The sequence below is a fragment of the Ornithorhynchus anatinus genome, chromosome 1 (assembly GCF_004115215.2).
Source record: "Ornithorhynchus anatinus isolate Pmale09 chromosome 1, mOrnAna1.pri.v4, whole genome shotgun sequence".
Lineage (NCBI taxonomy): Eukaryota > Metazoa > Chordata > Mammalia > Monotremata > Ornithorhynchidae > Ornithorhynchus > Ornithorhynchus anatinus.
Genome location: NC_041728.1, coordinates 32947781 through 32965330, shown reverse-complemented (window position 1 = coordinate 32965330; position 17550 = coordinate 32947781). Strand labels below are relative to the sequence as shown.

Sequence of the window (17550 nt, the reverse complement as noted above, 5' to 3'; positions counted from 1 at the left end):
TCTGCCCCCAATCCCGATAGCGTCAACCTCCAGCTGCCCGGGGTTGAGGAGGGAGCTGGAAGAGACTGGGGGGGGGGGGGGAATCTGAGAGAGGCAGCCCACCCAGGCCCAAAAGAAGGGCATAGACTGGCTCATGAAACAGTTGCATGGCACAGGATCAGCCCTGCCTTGTGTGGAGTCATCCTGGCCCTGATTTGGCCCCTCTCCAAAAGGGTCAGTCAGTCAATGGTAATTATTGAGCACATAGTGTGTGCAGAGCACTGTACTAAGTGCTTGGGAGGATCCAATAGAAGAGAGTAACAGACACATTCCCTGCCCACAGTGAGCTTACAGTCTCGAGTTCAGGCCCACCTGGGTGGCATCCCACCCCTGGCATCCACGGGAGCTTCAGCGGTATGAGGGGCGGACGTGGGCCCATGGGGGGCCGGTTGTGTTGGGCATCGGGTCCTCCCTCTGGACCCTCATCCCCCTGCCCGGCCCAGCATGCCCTGCCCTCACCGTTGATGTAGAGCACTAGAGGGGTGGTGGTCAGGAGCACGACCAGGGGCTGCCCAGTGAACAGAGCGTATAGCAGCCCGCTGATGCACTGGCCCACGATAGTCTTCTGCACGTCTGCAAAATGGACAGGTGGGTAGATGGAAGCCCCACCGCTCCCGGGACAGCCCGCGGGAGAACTTAGGGGGATGACAAGGGGGCTGCATTAGCTTCCTGGGGGCGGGGTCTATCCAGAGCAGGCCGGACTCTAAGGGTCGGAATCGGACAGCTGGCCAGGGGGACGGGTTGGTCCAACTGGGAGTCCCTAGCCCCTCCCTGGGGGTCCCAAGCAGACCCACTGGACCTCACGAGAGGAGACATAATGATAACAATGATGATATTTGTTAAGTGTTTACCATGTGTCAAGCACTGTTCTAAGCGCTGGGGTAGATACAAGCTAATTAGGTTGGACTCGGTCCCTGACCACATCGGGCTCACAGTCTTCATCCCTGTTTTACAGTTGAGGGAACTGAGGCTCAGGGAAGTAAAGTGACAGATGAGGTCCCTGGGGGCAGAAAAGTGAAGTGCCATGCCCAAGGTCACACAACAGACAAGAGGTGGAAAGAGGATTAAAACCCAGGTCCTTCGACTTCCAGGCCCATGCCACTTGCCTGCTGTGGGACCTTGAGCAAGTCACTTGACTTCTCTGGGCTTCAGTTACCTCATCTTTAAAATAGGGATTGAGACTGTGAGCCCCATGTGGGACAGGGAATGGCTTCAACCTGACAACTGTGTCTCTACCCCAGTGCTTCGTACAGTATCTGGCACACAGTTAGGACTTAACAAATACCTCTATTATCATTATTATTATTATTATATTATTATTATTATTAGCACTACCCAGTAGGCTGCGCTGTTTCCCAAGGCATGACCCAGACTGATCCGAACCCCAGGGTTGTGGCCCCTCAGGCCATCCCAACCTGGACCAGCAACCTGATTGGGTCTGGCCTGGCTCTGTGCCCAGCCCCCCACTTCCCGCCAACTTGATGGGGAGGGAGGGGGATTGGGACAGGCTGGCCCCTGCCCCCTTTCACCCACTGGCATCACGGGTCCCAAGGTGAGGGCAGAGCTTTACCTATGGAACCGTGTGTGTTCTCGTCATTGAGGGAGCCAAAGGCTATGGTAGGCAAAAGGCAGTCAAAGTACAGGAACATCATCGTGGTGATGTACTTCCCCACCGCCTTGTTGCTTCTGATGATGCCTAAGGAGAATCACGACAACAAAAATGTTCATCGCTGTGATATAACCTAAGCATTTTCTATGTGTCGAGCTCTGTATTTAGCACTGAGATAGGTAGGAGCAGATGAGAAACAGTCCGTCTCCGTACCACACGGGGTTCACAGCATAAGGGGGAGGGAAAAAAGGTGTTTAGTTAATAATAATAATAATAATAATGATAGTGGTACTTAAGTGCTTACTATGTGTCAAGCACTGTTCTGAGCACTGGAGTAGATACAAGGTAATCAAGTTGGACACAGTCCCTTTCTTATATGGGGCTTACTCTCTTAATACCCATTTTATAGATGAGGTAACTGAGGTCCAGAGAAGTGCCCAAGGTCACACAGCAGAAAGGTGTCGGTACCAAGATTAGAAGCCAGGTCCTGATTCCCAGGCCCGGGCTCCATTCACTAAGCCATGGTTGGGCGGCCCAGAGCAGGGGGCTAAGATCTGCCCCAAGACAGGGAAGATTCAGAGTGACCGATGGCTGTGAATTCTGCTTTCTGAGAGTTGGGGGTGAGGGCCTTGGAACCCCAGAGATACAGCAACCCACCCGAGCCAAAACCACTGGCTCCTCACGAAGTCATTAGGTTTAGCCCCCTGATTTTGTGCAGGAGGCAGCTCCAACCCAGCGGGACTTGAGAAGTCTTTAGAAGCAGTATGGACTACTGGATAGAGCAGGATCCAGGGAGTCAGAAGGACCTGGGTTCTAATCCCACCTCTGCCCCTTGTCTGCTGTGTTACATGGGGCAAGTCACTTCACTTCTCTGGGTCTCAGTTCCCTCACCTGTAAAATGACTATTAAGACTGTGACCCCTCTGTGGGACAGAGGCTGTGTCCAACCGGATTATCTTGTATCTACCCCAGTGCTTAGAACAGTGCCTAGCACATAATAAATGCTTAACAAATACCTCAATTGTTATTATTATTTTCCAAGATGCACCTCAACCGTCTAAATCAGGGTGAATTTTACTGATGTGGGCTGGGACTGAGGCAGTCTCAGAGGACGAGGGGATGGACAAAAAGACTTCTGAGGGAAGCAATGACAGCCCCCGCTCTTGCCCCCGCCCCCCCCCACCACACCTCGGTATGTGGCTATAGGTGGCTCTCCTTTACGTCCCCTGTCTTCAGTGGGAACCCAGAACTTCATGCCGGTATATCGAGCACCGGGCTTGGCTCTGCCCCTGACTCTCTTTGTTCCACAAAAGCCAACTGGCAGCTGCCAATGCCCCAGAGGCACAAGCCAGTTTCCAGGCCCTCCCTCCCACCACATCCAAGGCCCCCAGAGCCTAGCGAGAGCCCGGCTGACCCTCTGGTTGCCTAACATAGGTCAAGTCCAGCGCAAACATTGGGAATCGCTGGGCAATGTCATCCAGGATGCCTTTCCTGACCCAGAAGAAGTCGTTCAACTGTGGGAGGAAGGAGGCGTAGGGGTCAGGGCCAGGAGGGCCTGAAGAGCAGCCCCCTTTATCCACACCCATTCCCCCAGCTGCTCCCAGAATGCAATCTCGACCGTCTCTTATCTGCTCCGACGGCTGAGGTGCCGATAACGTACAGGAGCAGATAAACCAGAATGAAGGAGGTGTCGGCAAGTGAAGGGGCTGTGAGAACTCTTTATGGAAGGAGATGCCACAATCACTCTCGGTCCCTCATTCCCTGGTTCCCTCCACCAGGAAGCCCTTCCGTCTGTCTCATCTCCATCCTTTCCGCTGCCATTTAAAACCAACTCCTTTTGTTTTGTTCCCGGAGCAAGCATGGCCTCGTGGATAGAGCCCAGGCCTGGGAGTCAGAAGAGCCTGGGTTCTCATCCTGTCTCCACTACCAGTCTGCTGTGTGATCTTGGGCAAGTCATTTCACTTCTCTGAGCCTCAGTGACCTCATCTGTAAAATGAGGATGAAGACTGTGAGCCCGATGTGGGACAGGGACTCTCTCCAACCTTATTTGTTTATATCCTCTTAGTACAGAGCCTGGCACCTAGTAAACATTTAACAAATACCACAATTATTATCATTATTGTATTTGTTAAACACTTACTAGGTGTCAGGCACTGTACTAAGCTCTGGGGTAGAAACAAATCATCAGGTTGGTCACAGTCCATTTCCTAAATGGGGCTCCCAGTCTTCATCCCCATCTTAGAGATGAGGGGACAGAGGCCCAGAGAAGTGAAGTGACTTGCCCTAGGTCACACAATAGACAAGTGGCAGAGCCAGGATTAGAACCCAGATCTGGGCTCTAACCACCAGATCATGCTGCAGAACCTTACGTTTCTTCTCCGAGTGCAGGAGCCTGCCTGGCAGGGTGAGCCCGGGCCCACGGTTGCAAGGCCTCAGAAAAGGATGGCATGATGGGGAGAACTCGTTAGGCCCTGGGTTTTTCCCCGATGGGACAGTAGCCAACTGGGCTTTTCCAGGTGTCTGCCCGCTGTGGGGAGAGTGGCAGTGGGGCTAGAGGGCAAACCCGAGCCCACCGCCCAGCCTCCAGGGGACAAAAGGGTTTGCCACCAATTCCAGGCCTGGCCCTTGAGAGTGGACAACCCAGAGGCAGATGGCCCCGCTCCCCATCTGCCCCGTCTGCCTGGATAATAATAATAATAATAATGTTGGTATTTGTTAAGCACTTACTATGTGCAGAGCACTCTTCTAAGTGCTGGGGTAGACACAGGGGAATCAGGTTGACCCACGTGGGGCTCACAGTCTTAATCCCCATTTTACAGATGAGGTAAATGAGGCACAGAGAAGTGAAGTGACTTGCCCACAGTCACACAGCTGACAAGTGGCAGAGCTGGGATTTGAACTCATGATTCCTGACTCCAAAGCCCGTGCTCTCTCCACTGACCCACGCTGCTTCTCTGGATCCCAAGGCTGGTCCCCCCGGAGACCCACCCGGAGGGCCTTGTGGCCGGATTCCTTGAGGGTTTCGCTGAAGCCGGCCGGCAGGTGTTGGTTGACCATGGTCAGCAGATATGGCTGGTGCACCAGGGCCTCCTTGAACTCCTCCTCCGTCTTGGTCTCCAGCAGCTTCAGGTGGAAGGTGATGTCGAAAAATACGGTGGCGAAGTTCCGTCCCACCTCTGTGGTCGTTCCAGCGCTTAGAACAGTGCTCGGCACATAGTAAGCGCTTAACAAATACCAACATTATTATTGTCTTGGTGCTCTTCTGTGGGGGCCGGGGATGGGGAGATGAAGAAAAAGAGGGAAGGGGGATGGTTATTGCAGAAATAGGGGGTTTTGGAGGAGCACCAGCTTGTGCTGAAACTGTGAGCCTGGGAGGGAAATTCACCCTCCACTTGCTAACTGCTCTGTGCTTGATTAACTGGAAATCTGATGATGGTAATAAGAAGGATGTCTCTTGAGCGCTTACTATGTGTCCAGCACCATGCTCAGTGCTGGGGCGGATACAAGGTAATCAGATCTATCCCAATCCTTGCCCACCTGGGGTTCACAGTCTAAGGAAGAGACAGGAGGACATATTTTATCCCCATTTTGCAGAGGAGGAAACTGAGGTTCAGAGAGGGTAAGAAACTTGTCAGGCAAGTGGTGAAGCTGGGACTAGAACTCGGGTCTCCTGACTCACAATTTTCTTTTTTTTAATGGTATTAGTTAGGCACTCACTATGTACCATGCATTGTACTAAGTGCTGGGGTAATATGCAAGCTAATCATGTTGAAAACAGTCCATGTCCCACATGGGGTTCCCTGTCTTCATCCCCACTTTATACATGCGGGAACTGAGGCCCAGGGAAGTGAAGTGACCTGCCCAAGATCACACAGCTGACAAGTGGTGGAGCCGGGATTGGACGCAGGTCTTTCTGACTCCCAGGCCCGTGTTCTTTCTGCTAAGTCATGCTGCCTCCCCCTCTAATGGAGGAGAAACGGCTCATATGTGCATGTGCACACAAACAGAAACACACATAAACACATGTATAGGAGCATCCCGAGCACGGGGGGGGGGGGGGGGGATGGAGGAAGAGACAGAGGGTACGACTGCAGGCCTTGGCTCCTCTCGTGCCTTCCCCTCTGAGCTACTCCACCTGGCCCCCCTGGGCCCATGGCAAGGGGCTGGGGCCGGGCTGGGCCGGAGTGTCCAGTCCTCCCGCTTTGCGGACCCATGGGGGCACTCACCATCTCGGGCGGTGCCAGCATGAGGATGACGATGCTCACCTCACAGGAGTTCTCTCCCCAGTTCTGAGGTTGCTCCAGTCGGCTGATACAAATATGGCACCTTTGCAGGGTCTTGATGGTGCAGCTGGGGGAGTGGGGCAGAGGAGAAACATCACAAGTTACCCATAGGCAACACAAACCCACGGACAACACAAACTCACAGAGTATCCAACCCCCTTTTCCTTGGTTTGGTTTGTTTTTATGGCATTCGTTAAGCACTTACTAGAAGCAGCGGGACTTAGTGACAAGAGGCCAGACCTGGGGGTCAGAGGTAGTGGGTTCTAATCTTGGCTCCGCCACTTATCAGCTGTGTGACTTTGGGCAAGTTACTTAGTTTTTCTGTGCCTCAGTTATCTCATCTGTAAAATGGGGACTAAGACTGTGAGTCCCACGTGGAACAACCTGATTACCTTGTATGTACCCCATGCTTAGAACAGTGCTTGGCACATAGTAAGCGCTTAACAAATACCATCATTACGTGCCAGGAATTTTTCTAAGCGCTGGGGTAGGTACAAGGTCATCAGGTTGGACATGGTCCCTGTTCCACATGGGGCTCAGTCTTAATCCTCATTTTTACAAACGAGGGAACTGAGGCCCAGAGAAGTGAAGTGACTTGCTCAAGGTCACACAGCAGACCAGTGGTGGAGCCGGGATTAGAACTCAGGTCCTTCGGACTCCTAGGCCCGGGTTCTATCCACTAGGCCTCATTGCTTCCCAGTGTTGGTGGTATCCTGGGGCCTCCCTGTTGCCCCTGGGGAAACGGTCCAAGAAGCACCCCACTCGGGGCTATGGAGATGTTCCCCCCCAGATGGGGAAGAGCCCAGGGCCTGGCCCCTGGGCAGGCCTGGGGACCCCATTCTGGGGGATGGGGCTGGAGGCTGGGGGGGTCGTGGAAGGACAGGTACATACACGATGCACAGCCAGGACTGCTGGTACTGGACCCCCATCACCGTGGCCGTCATCCCCTGGATGATGAGAGAAGGTGGACCGGGGAGACAAAGACATGCGGTGTCAAGTGGAGAACCGACTGAGCCCTCCTTTTGTCTTCTCCCCCTCCCTTCTGCGTCATGCTGACTTGCTCTATTTATTCATCCCCATCTCCCAGCCTCACAGAGCTTCTGTCCATATTCCTAATTTATTACATTGACAACTCTCTGGTGTTTCCAGTGACAGTCTATGGAACCCGAAAGCTGAACAGTGAAAAAACAGGATAGAAAGACCATTGACTCTTTTGAAATGTGGTGCCGGAGAAGGCTTTTGCGAATACCACGGACTGCCCGAAAGACAAACAAATTAAACAAAGCAAATTAAACCAAAGCAGTCTTTGGAAGGCTAAATGACTCAACTTAGATTTGCATAATCAGGAGGACTAATTCTAATGCTAGAAAAATTCCAGGGAAAATATGAAAGTGGCAGACCAGCAGCTAGATGGATAGAGACCATAACAACAATAACGGAAGAACCGTTAGAAAGGCTGCGGATTATGGCAGAGGACAGGACGTTCTAGAGAAAGTACAGCCATGGAGTCACTACAAATCAAAAACGAATTGAAGGCACTTAAATAATAATAACATTAATGTCTGCCTCCCCTTCTAGACTGTAAGCTCACGGTGGGCAGGGACTGTGTCTGCTATAATGTTATATTGTTTTCTCCCAAGCACTTAGTACAGTGTTCTGCACACAGTAAACACTCAATAAATATGAGTGACTGACACTGACACTGTCCTCTTCTCGCTGCCTCCCTCGGCCGACGAAGCCCTCTCTTCCCATGCCTCCTCTCCCTTCTGCATCATCTGTGCCGTTGGATCAGTGACCTTTAGGCATTTGGTATTGGCCCCACTCCCAACCCCACAGCGCTTATGTACGTATATTTAAATTACATGTTATAAAGTACATATTGTTTTACGTTAATGTCTGTCTCCCCCTCTGGACAGTAAGCTCATCATGGGCAGGGAATGTGTTTGCTAATTCTGCTTTACTGTACTCTCCCAAGTGCTAAGTACAGTGTTCTGCACAGAATAAGTGCTCAGTACATACCAATGATCGATTGACTGCTTGAATGCCAGGGATTCCCTCGGGGACTGAGGCTGGGGAGAACAGCAATGGGAGAAGGAAGAGGAGGAGGAGGAACAGAAAGAGGAGGAAGAGGAACAGAAAGAGGAGAGGAGCAGAAAGAGGAAGAGCAGGTATTGCGATCCCTGATCTTAATCTGGAAAATCCTTGTGAGCAGGGATCATGTCTACCAATTCTACTGTGTTGTTCTCTCCAAGGTATTTAGTACAGTACTCTGCAATCAATCAATCATACTTATTGAGCTCTTACTGTGGACAGAGCACTTGGGAGAGAACAAAACAACAATACAACAGACACATTCCCTGGCCATTACGAGGTTTACATTCTAGAGGTAAGCCCTCGATACTTCTCATTGATGGATTGACTGGTTGATTTCCACTGGCGAGACAGAACTGAGACACACTCATCTTCTGAGACCCCACAGTTCACTGCCTCCCTCCTTTATGTCCTGGGCCAAGGCCACCTTCTCTAAGAAGTCTTCTGGGATTTCCCCACTTCCTTCATCTGTCCTCTCCTTATACTCCCTGCTGCCAGGAGTGGACCCGTATGTCCAGAGGGACAGGCCTGTGAGCACATCAGGGGGTCGTGTGTGTGTGTCTGTCTGTCTGTCTACACGCCTCGGCCCATTTACCGTTGCCCTCACAGTGGGTGCTCAAGTCGGTGATCAGGGTGCTCATGATCTTGTCGAAGTTGCAGTTGGGCTCGGTGCTGTCGGCATCTTCGGTGAAATGTCTGAGCAACTTGCACAGGACATCGTCCAGGGGCGTGGCCGTTTCGCCCAGGAGGATGCTGGCCCAGGGCAGGAAGCCGTCCAGTTTCCGGTGTGCCCGGATCTCCTCCTCAAAGTCTTTCAGCTTCAGGTACTGGGTGCACAGGGTCAGGGAGGGGAGGAACAGAGGAGGTGGGAGGCCAGGGCAGAGCACCTGAGGGTGGCTCTGACAGGCCCGGTCCACAGCGGGGTTCGGCCAGATGGGCCTGAGCCAGAGTGACCGGAGGGCGTTTGCGTGTTGGGGGATGGGCTGGTGCAGCAGTGAGAGAAATGCGGGTCAGACCACAGGAAGGACCCTGGGGGGCAGGAGGGGTTAGCATTCCACCCCAGCATTCATTAATTAATTCAATCGTATTTATTGAGCACTTACTGTGCAGAGGACTGTACTAAGCACTTGGGAGATGATAATGCAAGAATAAATAGACACATTCCCTGTCTACAACAAGCTCACACCAGACCCTTACTTGAGGCTTTCATGTCACTCAGTCAGTCAGTCATATTTAATGAGCGCTTACTGTGTGCAAAACACTGGACTAGCATTTGGGAGAAGACAATAGGACAATAAACAGACACATTTCCTGACCACAGTGAGCTTTTAGTCTAGAGGGGGAGACAGACAGACATGTGACTCCCACGGGTCTCAAGCTATCCCCCCAGGTGAGGTTCGAGGCAGCTCTGGAGTGATGGTGAGGCAGTGGGAGCCAGGGGCAGACCATGGGGCATCGGGGCATATGAGGGTACAGGCCAGACTCACCTTCCTGGATGTGTGCAGCAGCACACAGCCGGACCCTTCACTGTCTGTGGGGAGAAGAACAGGGCACTGGGAAGACGGTGGAGACCCTGGACAGGCCAAGGAGGGGAGGGGGCTGTGGAGGTAAGAAAGGCAGGAGGTGGCCAGCCTAGAGGGCCCCCATTTTCTCACCCAGTTCCCCTCCTCACTCCATGACCTGGGGCAAACTACTGCTCCACTCTAGGCCTAGTTAGCCCCTGACAATACTGCCACTCCCGATAAACCCGAGTCAGGCAAGGAAACAGAAGCCCCAGTGGGTGGACTCCTCAACCCCTGGAGAGTGAACTGGGGGACAAGTGGGGCAGATGGGGGGCACCGGCAGCCTCCTGATTAGCCGCACCTGCGAGGCTCTGCTGGACCTCCAGGTTGACGTCGACCAAGAAGCAGATGCTGTCGCCGGACACGAGGGAAGAGTTGACCGTGTCGAAGAGCTCATCCCCGGGGCTGCCCTCATTGGCCTCACCCCCATCGTCCGTGTCACAATTCAGGTACCCTGTGGGGTCGGTGGGGACACTGGGATTGGCAGGAGGCACTGGTATGGGCCCGGTGACGCCCTGCCCCCCTGGCTCAGGCTCCAGCAGGGGCAATTCGAATTGACGTGCCCCGAACTGAACTTCACCTTCCCTCCCTTCCCAAATCTCCTAATAATCATCACTGTGGTATTTGTTAAGCACCTACTATGTGTCAGGCACTGTACAAAGCACTCACCTCCCTTCCCAAACCCTCTCCAAATAATCATCATTGTGGCATTTGTTAAGCACCTACTATATGCTAAGCCTCCCTTCCCAAATCCTCTCATAATAATCATCACTGTGGTATTTAATAATTGTGGTAATTGTACAGTGCTTACTATGTGCCAGGCTTTGTACTAAGCACTGGGGTGGAAACAAACAAAATCGGGTTGGACACAGTCTCTGTCCCACATGGGGCTCACACTCTTCACCCTCATTTTCCAGATGAGATAACTGGGGCCCAGAGAAGTGAAGTGACTTATCCAATATCACACAACAGACAAGTGGAAGAGCTGGGACTCCCAGGCCCGGGCTCTAACCCTGAGGCCATGCTGCTTTCTCACTGACAATGAGTAGAAACCAGAGACACTGGATGCGGGGGAGTGGGGTGAGGAGAGCTCATTTGCATATACAGCAGTGAGGGGCATGTTGGGAGTTTACCTGGGTTGTGGGGAGACAATGCCACTCCTCTTCCTTCACACAGCACCCAAACCCCTGCCTGGCACCTTCAGGGAAATGTGGGGGACCCTGAGCCAGGGAAGGGGGGAAAGAGGGAGCAGAGGCAGTGTGGCTTAATAGAGAAAGCCAGGTCCTGGGAGTCACAAGAACCTGGGTTCTAATCCTGATTCCTCCATATGTCCACTGGGTGATGTTGGGCAAATCACTTCACTTCTCTGGGCTTCAGTTCCCTCATCTGTAAAATGGAGATAAAGAGGGTGAGTCCCTTGTGGGACAGGGACTATGTTCAACCTGATTAACTTGTGTCCACCTCAGCACTTAGATCAGTGCTCGAAACAAATTAAGTACTTAATTCATTCAAATGTATTTATTAAGCGCTTACTATGTACAGAGCACTGTACTGAGCACTTGGAATGTACAATTTGGCAAAAGATAGAGACAATCTCTGCCTAATGACGGGCTCACAGTCTAAATGGGGGAGACAGACAGCAAAGCAGAACAGAACAAAACAGAAACAAGACAACATCATCAAGATAAATAGAATCAAGGGGATGTACACCTCATTAACAAAATAAATAGGGTAATAAATAATATATACAAAAGAGCACAGTGCTGAGGGGAGGGGAAGGGGGAGGAACAGAGGATGGGGGGAGGGGAGGAAAGGGGGAGCAGAGGGAAAGGGGGCTTAAGTCTGGGAAGGCCTCTTGGAGGAGGTGAGCTCTCAGTAGGGCTTTGAAGAGGGGAAGAGAGTTAGTTTGGCGGACGTGAGGAGGGAGGGCATTCCAGGTCAGTGGTAGCACGTGGGCCAGAGGTCGGCAGTGGGATAGACATGAAGGGGGAACAATGAGGAGGTGAGCGACAGAGGAGTGGAATGTATGGGGTGGGCAGTAGAAAGAGAGAAGGGAGGTGAGGTAGAAGAGGGCAAGGTGATGGAGAGCTTTGAAGCCAAGAGCGAGCAGTTTTTGTTTCGTGTGAAGGTTGATAGACAACCACTGGAAGATTTTGAGGAGGGGAGTGATATGTCCAGAGTGTTTCTGTAGGAAGATGATCCGGGCAGCGGAATGAAGAATAGACTGGAATGGGGAGAGACAGGAAGAAGGGAGACCTGAAAAGAGGCTGACATAATAATCCAATCGGGATATTATGAGAGCTTGTACCAGCACGATAGCTGTTGGGATGGAGAGGAAAAGGCAGATCATGGCGATATTGTAAAGGTGAGACAGGCAGATACTGGTGACAGATTGGATGTGTGGGGTGAATGAGAGAGCTGAGTCAAGGATGACACCAAGGTTGCGGGCCTGTGAGACGGGAAGGATGGTCGTGCCATCCACAGTGACAGGGAAGTCAGGGAGAGGACAGGATTTGGGAGGGAAAATAAGGAGCTCAGTTTTAGACATGTAACAAGTACCATAATTATTATTAGTAGTAGTAGAGGAAATAGACTGTAGACTGTAAGCTCGTTGTGAGAAGGGAACGTGTCGTTTATTGCCATACTGAACTCTCCCAAGCACTTAGTTAATCGTATTTATTGAGCACTTACTGTGTGAAGAGCACTGTACAGAGCATTTGGGAGTGTACAATATAACAATAAACACATTCCCTGCCCAAAATGAGTTTACAGTCTAGAGTGGGAGACAGACATTAATAGAAATAAATTAGTCCAGTTCTCTGCACATAGTCAGTGCTCCATAAGTACGACTGACTGAACGACAGACCTTGCAGCAGGAGGGAAGGAGGGTAGACTTGAGATGGAATCCCAGGAGAAGAGAAGGAGAAAATGCTCCCAGGGGAAGAGGGGTGGGGGAGGGAGGAGAGGTCTAGGAGTCTTGGATCAGACACCCCCTCTGCCTGAGCCCTAGTGGGAAATGCCAGTCCCCCCGCACTGGGGAGGTCCGGCTCCAGCCCAAGGTGATGGCCCCTTCCCCTGGGGGTGCTCACCTCCACGTTCTGTCCTTGGGATTGGGTCGGGCGGGTGCGGTCAGTCCTGATCTCCGGCGCCCAAGGTCGATGCCCACAGTTGGGTGGCTGGAGAAGCTGTGGGTGTTGGCGGCTTCTACAAAGGGTACAATGGGGTCAGTCCTCGCTTGCTGGATACACAAGCACACACACCTAAATAGTTGCACACGCTCTGTTCAGTGGAAAAACAACTGAGCAGAGGCAATGCCACCAACCTAAATCTGTTTCATCCCCTGGGCCCGCCCCTTCCTGCTCGTGCCCCTTGTTTCCCTGCCGGCCCGGGGGTCCGGGGCCAGGGGGCTTGGGGCCCAAGGGGTGACAGAAACGCCAGGGGAAAAAGCCCCCACACTGGGGAAGGGGCTTCTGGAGCGGCCTAGGTCCCAAGGCCTAAAGAGAGGGAGGGGTCATGGGGTCAGGAGGATACAGCCCCCATCCTCCACACCCAGTCACCAGCCAGCTCCCCCTCCCGTCTCTGCCGGCCACAAAAGCGGGAAGCCAGGACTCCTTGGTCCTGGGCTTCGACAGGTGCAACGGTGGCATCTGTGCCTTCTCGGGCCCGTCCCCCGCCCTCCACCGGGGGGCAGAATCCCGTCCAGCTGCTGGGGTCAGAGAGGCAAGGTAGTGTCCTCTCCCTAGCGCTTAGTACAGTGCCCTGCATGCAGTAAGCACTCCATATATAGGAGACGGGAGCGCGTCTCTCGAGCGCCGGGGGGCTCCAGGGCCCGGGACTGCCGCCTACTCACCCCCATCCACCCCTGGACTGCGGTCCGCCCGCCTCCTCCAGGAACGCCTCGCAGATCTGCCCGGCAGGAGCCTGCCGGCTTCACCAGGGAGACCAGGCCCCAGGGCCTGTCCTCCTGCCGGGGGCGGGGCGGGATGGTAGGAGACTCTTGGGGGCTTGGGCTGTACGGACTGGACGTGGGGGACATGAGTTCCTGCCTCCCAGATGTTGCTCACAGATACACACACACACACACACACACACTCCCAGCTGTTCCAAAGAGGCATGTATATGCACAGTGACAACCATGCCTGTTCCTCTCCCCTCTTCCCAAGCCTCACTGAAGGCCCACCTCCTCCAAGAGGCCTTCCCAGACTAAGTCCCCCCTTTCCTCATCTGCCCCCGCTCTGGGTCGCCCTGACTTACTTCCTTTGCTCTTTCCCCAGACCTCCCAGCCCCCCAGCACTTATGTCCTTAGCTGTCACTTTGTTTATTGGCCTTGATGTCTGCCTCCCCCATCCCGCCTCCCCAGACCATGAGCCTATCGTGGGTAGGGATGATCTCTCCTTACTGCTGTCCTGTCCTCTCTCTAGCGCTTAGGCCAGTGCCCTGTACACAGTGGGTGCTCAATAAATATGACTGAAGGAATGAAAGGCACACAGTGACCTCCGGGGAGCCACCCACATACAAGGCCGCGGCTGCATGTGGACACAAGACAACCCCGAGGATACCACACACTCACGCCCTGACACGCACACACGCCCACACATGGACAAGCATGCACGCACATCATTCCACATGCACTCATCCCACCTGTGCCCAGTCCCGCCCGTTTCCCACCTTCTGTCCCGGACATCTTGCTTCACCCTCCTCTCTCATTCATTCATTCAATAGTATATATTGAGCGCTTACTATGTGCAGAGCACTGTACTAAGCGCTTGGGATGAACAAGTCGGCAACAGATAGAGACAGTCCCTGCCGTTTGACGGGCTTACGGTCTAATCGGGGGAGACGGACAGACGAGAACAATGGCAATAAACAGCGTCAAGGGGAAGAACATCTCGTAAAAACCGATGGCAACTAAATAGAATCAAGGCGATGTACAATTCATTAACAAGATAAATAGGGTAACGAAACTATATACAGTTGAGCGGACGAGTACAGTGCTGTGGGGATGGGAAGGGAGAGGTGGAGGAGCAGAGGGAAAAGGGGAAAATGAGGCTTTAGCTGCGGAGAGGTAAAGGGGGGATGGCAGAGGGAGTAGAGGGAGAAGAGGAGCTCAGTCTGGGAACGCCTCTTGGAGGAGGTGATTTTTAAGTAGGGTTTTGAAGAGGGAAAGAGAATCAGTTTGGCGGAGGTGAGGAGGGAGGGCGTTCCAGGACCGCGGGAGGACGTGACCCAGGGGTCGACGGCGGGATAGGCGAGACCGAGGGACGGTAAGGAGGTGGGCGGCAGAGGAGCGGAGCGTGCGGGGTGGGCGGTAGAAAGAGAGAAGGGAGGAGAGGTAGGAAGGGGCAAGGTGATGGAGAGCCTTGAAGCCTAGAGTGAGGAGTTTTTGTTTGGAGTGGAGGTCGATAGGCAACCACTGGACATGGCCCAGACAGGTTTGGGGGGGATTTAAGGGGAACCTGGGGTGGGCGGGGCCTGGGACCTCCGTTCGGGTGGATCCCGACCCCAACCCCAGGGCCGGAAACGATGACGTTACTGTAACGCGGCGCTTCCCGATTGAGGGGGATTCGATTGGGATTCGAATGGGAATCTGCTGGCGCCATAAGGTCCAGCAGGCGCCGGCCGGGGGGAAGGGGGAAAGCACACCGCTCCAGACCAGTCCCAACCCAGCCCCGCTGTGGTCATCCCAGCCCGGGTGGAGCTCTCCAGGGCCAGTCCATCATCGGTCCGGTCCGGTCCAGCCCAGCCTAGCACCAGCCCACGACCCGGCCCTACCCCATCCCGGTCCGGCCCCGCTGTGGTCAGCCCAGCCCAGCTTCCAGTTCAGGCCGGGTCCAGAGGGCGAGGGGCTGGGGGAGTGTCTGCCCAGTTTCCTCCCTCTCCCCCGGCCCCAGGACCCCCGGGCCCCGCCCTCACCACATGGCTGGAGGTGGAAGATGCGTCTGGCTGCCATCGCCCCGGACTTCGGGTCGGGCTGGTCAGTCCACCGGCCCCATGGAGCCGGACAGAAGGACTGGCCAAGGGGTGGGCGAGCAGGAGGGCGAGCAAGAGGGCAGGAGCAGGAGGGTGGAGCTTCTCCCTGCAGGGGCATCGTCTGGGGGCCTGGGAATCCCGGGTCTGGGCCGGTCCTGGTGGGGAGGGGCAGGGGCGCTGGGGGGACACACCCCCACCCCACCCACATCTGGGTCATACTGACCCTCTGCCTCCCTCCGGCCTCCTCACCCCCTCCTCCTTCAGTCCTACACATCATTAAGATTCATCATCAGGGTATTTGTTAAGGGCTTACTAGGTGCCAAGCACCGGTCAAGGCGATGGGGAAGATACAGGGTCATCAGTTTGTCCGCCATGGGGCTCACACTTTGAATCCCCATTTTACAGATGAGGGAACTGAGGCCCAGGGAAGTGAAGTGACTTGCCCCAGGTCACATGGCAGACAGGTGTGAGTGTTAGGAGAAGTGGTGTGGCTTGGTGCAAAAAGCCCAGGCGTAGGAGTCAGAGGTCATGGGTTCTGGTTCTGGCTCTGCCACTTGTCAGCTGTGTGTCTTTGGGCAAGTCACTTAACTTCTCTGGGCCTCAGTTACCTCATCTGTAAAATGGCGATTAAAACTGTGAGCCCTACGTGGGACAACCTGATTACCTTGTATTCCCCTCTCATTCATTCATTCATTCATTCATTCATTCAATAGTATTTATTGAGCGCTTACTATGTGCAGAACACTGTACTAAGCTCTTGGAATGTACAAGTTGGCAACAGATAGAGACAGTTCCTGCCCTTTGATGGGCTTACAGTCTAATCGGGGGAGACAGGGAGACAAGAACAATGGCAATAAATAGAGTCAAGGGGAAGAACATCTCATAAAAACAATGACCACTAAATAGAATCAGGGTGATGTACATCTCATTAAATAAAATAAACAAAATAAATAGGGTGATAAAGATATATACAGTCGAGCGGACGAGTACAGTGCTGAGGGGGTGGGAGGGGAAAGGGGGAGGCGGAGAGGGAAAAGGGGGAGAAGAGGGTTTAGCTGCAGAGAGGTGAAGGGGGGTAGAGGGAGCAGAGGGACAAAGAGGGGGAGTTCAATCTGCGAAGGCCTCTTGGAGGAGGTGAGTTTTAAGTAGGGATTTGAAGAGGGGAAGAGAATTAGATTGTCTGAGGTGAGGAGGGAGGGCATTCCAGGACCGCGGGGGAGGAACAGGGGGCCTAAGGAGAGAGTTAAAGGTCCGGAACAATTGGCGGGGGTGACAGGCATGGGTGTCAATGAGGGAGGAGAAGAAGTTTTGCCTGGCAGAGGAGAGGGCAGAGTTAAGGCAGGAAAGGATAAATTTGAAATGTATGAGGTCAGCTTGGTGCCGCCAGCAGCGCTCAGCAGCTCGAGCATAGGAGCGTAGGAGGCGAACAGAGGAGGTGATCCAGAGCTGTGGGTTAGTGGAGTGAGAGCAGCGGAGGGAAAGGGGGGTGAGAGAGTTGAGATGAGTAGAGAGGGTGGAGTTGAGAGAGGAGACCTGATCATCGAGAGTGGGAAATGAGGACAGGGCGGCAAAGTGAGGAGAGATGCTTTTGGAAAGACGGATGGGATCAAGAGATCGGAGGTCTCTGTGGGGGAGTAGCAAAGATTTGCAGGGGGAGGGAGTGTGAGAGATGAGGCAGGTGAGAAGGTTATGGTCAGAGAGAGGGATTTCAGAATTGGTGAGGGAGGAGATAGTGCTTGCCCCTCTCTCCACCCCAGTGCTTATAATAGCGCTTGGCACCTAGTAAGCACTTAACAAATGTCATCATTATTATTATTATGTGGTGGAGACAGGATTAGAACCCACGTCCTCTGACTCCCAAACCTGTGCTCTTTCCACTTAGCCATGCTGCTTCTCTTAATAATGATGGTATTTGTTAAGAACTCACTATGTGCCGGACACTGTACTAAGCGCTGGGATGGGCATAACTAAATCAAGTTGTCCCATATAGGGCTCAC

General features: G+C 53.5%; 1 protein-coding gene across 1 annotated transcript in view; it reads right to left on the bottom strand.

Annotated features, from left to right (window-relative positions):
• LOC114809177 (sodium bicarbonate transporter-like protein 11) overlaps positions 1-17550 on the bottom strand; it is a 78216-nt gene that overhangs the window by 11211 nt on the left and 49455 nt on the right. The window contains 12 exon segments of the mRNA XM_039911288.1: positions 499-612; positions 1610-1735; positions 3062-3161; positions 4636-4821; positions 4883-4909; positions 5874-5997; positions 6822-6939; positions 8629-8848; positions 9509-9552; positions 9885-10057; positions 12673-12821; positions 13434-13547. Coding sequence (XP_039767222.1) covers positions 499-612; positions 1610-1735; positions 3062-3161; positions 4636-4821; positions 4883-4909; positions 5874-5997; positions 6822-6939; positions 8629-8848; positions 9509-9552; positions 9885-10057; positions 12673-12821; positions 13434-13547 — 1495 coding nt within the window.